Source organism: Strigops habroptila, chromosome 6, assembly GCF_004027225.2.
Source record: "Strigops habroptila isolate Jane chromosome 6, bStrHab1.2.pri, whole genome shotgun sequence".
NCBI lineage: Eukaryota > Metazoa > Chordata > Aves > Psittaciformes > Psittacidae > Strigops > Strigops habroptila.
In genome coordinates this window covers 53,589,813-53,595,812 of record NC_044282.2, presented here as the reverse complement: position 1 = coordinate 53,595,812, position 6,000 = coordinate 53,589,813, and the positions used below count along the sequence as shown (strand labels likewise).

Sequence of the window (6,000 nt, the reverse complement as noted above, 5' to 3'; positions counted from 1 at the left end):
TTTTTTTTTTTAAGCACCTCAACTTATTTTCCTCGTTGAAAACACTTTTTTTTTTTTTTTTCTTTGCCAGAATTCCCAAAGAAACTATGAGGTTTGGGCAAGCGTTAATGACAGAAACCGAAGGAAACCCCTAAGAGGTACGCTTCGGGGGAACCTGGCTCTTGCTCCCACCTTTCCCTCGACGGCGGCCGGTGCCGGTCTCACTGGTGCCCTCGCCGGGGGTACGGGCGGCGGCAACGGGCACGGCTCGGACTAGCACAATCAACCCAAGTACCCCTAGACCCTCACGGACCACGGACAGTCACTACCCCTTCCCAGCTGGGCGGAGGCGGGGCTGTTCTCAGCCCGCCCCGCGCGGCCCAGGCGGAAGGAGCGGCCCGGCCGTGCCCGCCCCTGCCGCCGCCGCGTTGCGGGGCCTCTCCGCCTGCTTCCGCCCGGTTTGGGCAGACGTCGCTGCTGCCGGCCGCTCCATCGCCGCCGCTGCTGCTGTTATGCGGAGTGTCGGGGAGCCTGCGAAGGGGGAAGGTACGTGACTCATTGGCGCGGCGATCTCTGCGCTCTCCGCCGCCTCGGGGCGCCGGGCGGGGCGGGGGCAGCGCGGAGGGGCTGTGCCCCGCTGAGGGCGGGCGGTGGGCCGGGGTGGTGGGGTCGGCCGTGCACTTCGGGGCTGCCGCCGGGCACTCCCTTCCCTTTTCGTCGCCTGCCCGACGGGCGGTGACGGGTCGGAGAGTCGTGAATGAGCCCCGCCGAGCCAGGTGCCGGACACCCACCGCTGCCGTGCGCTGCGGCAGCCGGTAGCCCAGCGCTGCGGCCGGCACGGCGCCCCGGTGAGCGGTGAAGTGTCCCCTGGGCCTTGTGTAACGGCCGTGCAGAACTCAGGTGCACAGAACCATGTTCCACTTAGTAACGTTAGTGATTTCTAGGCGTAGGATTAAGGGTGGAGTAATACAGCCCATGCAGTAAGCAATGCTTTGGGCGTGCTCCTCTGACTTGTTTTTGCTTGGATTGGGAGGAGACTTCAAGAAACGAATCCTAACCATGTCTCCTTTTCCAGAAAATAACTGCGGTGATGCTACTTGTAGTGTTTTTTCTTTATGTCAGTGATTGTTCCTGTGAAGCATCCCTTGGAGCTGGCTGATGCTCGTTTTCTAAGCTGCAAGTTAAAAAACACATACGAAGAAAAAGTCTGTTGCCTGAAGGACCTATAAATGAGGAAAATAAGGTTGTAAATTCTTAGATGTTAAAAGTGAGATGAGGTTTATAAGTGAAGTGTCTTTTAATAGAGAAGCTATTGGTGTGGAAAAGCGGAGTCTAGCAGGCGTGCACACCCTCCTTCAGGAACCCTCTGTCAGGTTTATCCTTAGTGCTGGTCGCACAGCATCATCACTGTTAGGAAATACAGGCTTCAAGGTTGCTGCTACAGAAGAGAGGAAATGCCTGCACCAGACGGGAGGTAAGCGGCAGGTTTAGGAAGTGGTGTAAATCCTGGTATGGAAGCGTATCATTAAAGAAATTAAGATAATGATGAAGGACCATTGAAGCGTGACAGTTGTTGAGGGCTTTCTTATTGGTAACACTTTGTTGTTTTTGCAAAAATTATGAAGCAGCTTCTTTTCTTTCAACTTAAGTATGATATAAAGCATTTACATCAAAAGACTTGAACAGTTGAATGACGCAGACCCTTATCTTTTATGGTGCAGTATACGCCTGGCCCTCTAGGACTTTATGATATCCAGTTAAGGTCTGAGAGTCCATCTGGACGGACATGTTGCAGAATCTGGATATGATTTTATATTCTGTGTGGCTTGGAGACTAGACACCTTCAATTATTGATTAGGATTATAGCAGTTCCCTATTTTGTTGTGGCGCTTGCTTGTGATGTCAGGGAATTGGTTGTATATTTACAGAGCTGGGTAAGTGACGGCACTAACTTTTAATATTTTCCATCATGGCGTTTGCTACAAGGATTAGGTAAAGCAAATGAAGTCAGTGATTTTTCAAGAATCTTTGACAATACCATGAGCAGATGCTATGAAAGAGGCAAGTGTGTATGTTTCTTCTTTACCTAGTCCCACTCTGTAAGTATCCACTCAGTCTGCAACCAAGTGCAGCCCAGGAACTTTCTGGAACAGGTGTATTGAAAACTTAACATTCTCCTTCATGTGATTCACAAAGGCAATCACAATAAATTGTTTAAGGGTCATGGTAAACCAAAATTTCCAATGTGACTGCCAAGCCAAAGAACTTACCAGGAAGTTTTAGAAGATTTACTCTAAAACTTCCTAATAGTGCTGCTGTTATGGGGATTTTCTTTGATAGCTTTGATTTCTTTTAAATTACATTTTTTTTTCTGTTATTGTGATTTATTATAATGGGGGCACTTTGTCTGGAGAAAGGGGTGGTCTCCATTTCTGCTAACATCTAGGTTACATTTACCAAGTATTAGGAGCAGAATTTCAAGGTTTAATCTTTAGTAGTGTTGTGCATCCATTTGTACAGATTATGGAGGACAGGTAGTTTTTGCTTATTTAAATCTGGCATGCTCTTAATAGCGACAGAACTAAGGGGTTTTTTGCTGTTGACAAACCACTGTGTAATACTATGAATTTTCAGCGAAATGTTTGACTAAATTTGATTCCAGCTTACACTTTGAATGATAACATTTAGATGTCCAGTAAGGTTTGTAAACAGGTTACTGAGGGAAGTAATTCTGAAAAAAAGAATATTCATAATAGAAAACAAATGAGTAATATGAAAGGTCTGAGCTTAACAGTGTCTTAAGTTTGAAACAAATTCAAATTCTCACACCAAAATAGTAGCCCGAGAACAGACTCAAGTAGTAAAATGAATGAGAACTGTTACACACATAGCTAGGATTGCTCAACTGCTTAAGGCAGCTGTGCATTGTGTGGTAAGTGCCTTGTTATCATGTGTTAGGTAATCCTGATGTGCCAAAACAATGTCTAACCAGAGATGCTACAACTCCAAGTATGACAGGTTTCTTTTCGTCAGTATCCTCGTTTTTTTCCTCAGTATCTTTGCTTCCTCCTGTAGCTGTCAGTAGCCATGCTGCTCTTTTGGTTCTTTTCCTAGCTCATCTCCTGCTTCTGTTTAGATCCTGTTCCTGTTGTCCTTTGTTTAGACAGATTCTTTACTCAAATTTCTCATTAAAAAAAACCAAAAAAACAACAAAACTCACCCAAAACCCAAACAACAAAACCTTTACTGATAACAAAGTTATTGTGGAAATCTAACTCCTGAAATTTTACCTCTCAAAAGAAATTATATCACTTATTGGAAATGAGTATCAGATGATAACTGGATTATTGTTTGTATCTGCCATGAACACAGGCTTTGGTTATGTATGTAGTTATACGTGGTCATGTGTTGTCAGGGTTTGACAGCATTATTTTCATGGGAGAAGCTGGGTTCCTGAGCAAAATAGTGACACTTCAAGGGTTGCTCTTGTTCTGAGGAATGAGCTAGGACTGTTTCCAGCATGGTTACTGGAACTGTAGGTCTATATGTCAGATCTCTGGCATGTACAGGCCTTCCTGCAGCACTGGTTCTGGGAAGAACCTTTTGGCTACTGCATCAGTTTCTCCTGCCTGACTGTTCAATTCACTGTCCCATTCCTCTTATGAGCACAATGATGAACATGTCCATTGCTTCTTACTGGGAAGGACTTGGGCTCCAGACCTCAAATTAATATTACAGGCAATTATATTACTGTAGTGACTCAGAAAGCAATCTAATGCAATCTGGTATTATTGTTTGTAGTCTCTCGTTTATGTTTCCTGTTCGTTGATTCTCCTGTTTGATTTCCCTTGTCCTTTGCACAGAGCTGCATACAGTCTGTTTTCATGTCTCTGCTTGCGGTGCCTTCGCAGCCCATTTAGGTTAGTAAATGAATAGCAGAATGTACAGCTGCTGCAGAAAAAAATGAGGAGGTGGTAAGCAGCAAACACAGGTTGAGGGATTACTGGAGAATGCTGTTGTGACTAGTAAATTGGTCTACTGTATTTTGACTAATTCTTTTATGTCCTTGTTAGAACGCAGGAAAACCATCAGTAGCTAGAACGTTAAGTTGAAGGTGAGATTAACAGTTGAAGAAAGAACATATGCAAGTTGAAATAATAAAACAGGAAGAAAAGAAAAAAGTGTTTTGAATTCAAAGCATGTGTTAGGCTGACGGAGAACAACAAACATGGAGATAAGGAAGAAACATACAGAAATGAGAGGTAGTTCGATAGGGAGATTCATGCTGAACAGCACAGCAAAGGATGGGGGAAGCCAAATCAAGGACGGCATGATGCTAATTGGACTGGTGTATGGTTTCTTGCTTTGATATCTGCTTCTTGCTAGTGTTTGTTATGCTCTTTGAGCTTTCCCTTATTTAACAAGAACAAAGAAAGAGGAGTGCTCTCCATTGAGTAGCAAGTCTTATTCTCATAGGAGGTGGAAAAGGAGATATTTAACATAAGATGAAATAGCAGTAGCTTTTTACTGCTTTTGCCTGTCATTGCTGCTGAAAGATGGAAGCTTCTTCAAATGCTTAAGTTTTGGGTGCTGTGGTTTAAATGCATGTATAGGTTACCATTACTTTAAATTCTTGCATGTTTGTGTTTCATTGAATATTGTCCAGATTACCTATATGACTCAAATGACTGTCCAACAGAAATGTGGGACTTGTAGTTGGTTTTTGTTTCTTTGCCTTTTCTTCTTGTTTGTTTTAGAAGAAAAAGAGTATAGAGCATGCAGTTGCAGAGTCAAATGGTTTCTCGACCTTTTCTCTTTTGAAAAGGTGCACAGTTCACGTTTTCCCTATGGATAGTAGGAATCAAATGGCAAAGAAGCATCATGTTTGTTTAGTGAGCAGGCATTTTTTCCTAAACCTTTAGACCACAAGCAAACCTATTTGTGCATGTTTTTTCTCTCTCAATGTGATTTTTAATTTCTTCTTGTGCATGTGTCCCTGGTTATCTGTTCTTTCACTGTTTTTGCAGGTATTCTGCTATTTCTCTCTCTCGTATTGAAGCAATCCCCTGTGAAAGGCCGTATCAACTCTTCTCCCACATAATTCACATACCTAGTCAATTTTGAATGTGCTCTGTTCTGGGTAGTGATATGTGCTGAAGTTTGGAGGCCACTAGTGTTTCTTTTCTCTGCATCCATACCTTAGCATGATGGGTTCCTGTTCATGAGGTGTAACATTCCCACCTTTAACTTCAGCCGGATTGTAACCCAGTCTGTAATCATGGTGTTATGTTTCAGTTTTGCCCAGTGGCTCCCAAAATACTGATGTTCAACATAATCCATATTCAAATAACCAACTAAACAAAATACATACTTTGCAGACTTTACTGTATTTGTGATAATTTTCTCATGCTATCCATTCCAAATTGTGATTTATTTCCCTTTGATTTTCTAATGTAGAATTTTTGCTTTTTGCTTGGTTTCCCTGCAGGCAGCTGGTCAAGTTAATTTACAAGATTCTTTTGACATGTGTCTGCTGTTTTTATTGAATTTGCTGGTCAGAAGAGATCTGGCATAGTTTTGGCCATGGAAACCTTTACCATGAAGACACTGTACTTCAGAAGCAGCTTTTTATATTCTCTCATATAGCTATTCTATCTTTATTTGACCAGGGTTTTGCTAACATTGTAGTCTAATCTCAGAACATATATTTAAAGGGTATTTGTTATATCCACCTGTTATTCATGCCCACCACTTTCTGTTTATTCCTCCATGAGATTTCAGTTTTAAACTCCCCAAAATTTTACTCTGGGTCCATTACTATAATGCAGTATTTGGAGGGAAGGGTGCCTGTGAAAATTACTTCATTTGTCCGGTATATCTCAATACCGTGTGCAAATAAACAATTTTTTTTCTTCCTTTGGGACTAAAAATTTTCCCAGAATCCCATTTTCTGTTCTGGAAAATACCCCATATTACATCAAATTAAACCATCCTATTTGTTTTCATGCAAAGGAAACCATC

At 42.6% G+C, this 6,000-nt stretch overlaps 1 protein-coding gene across 6 annotated transcripts in view; it reads left to right on the top strand.

Annotated features, from left to right (window-relative positions):
• Positions 1-356: 356 nt before the first annotated feature.
• The window catches only part of LDAH (lipid droplet associated hydrolase), a 113,889-nt gene continuing 108,245 nt past the window's right edge, over positions 357-6,000 (top strand). For 2 of the 6 annotated variants that reach the window (XM_030491142.1, XM_030491147.1), the window contains exon 1: positions 361-525. In XM_030491142.1, the coding sequence (XP_030347002.1) occupies positions 492-525 (34 nt within the window). In that variant the 5' untranslated portion in view covers positions 361-491. Of the gene's footprint in view, positions 526-700; positions 835-2,367; positions 2,904-6,000 lie in introns of those variants that run through there. The other 4 variants (XM_030491145.1, XM_030491146.1, XM_030491144.1 and 1 more) reach the window with 4 other exon arrangements.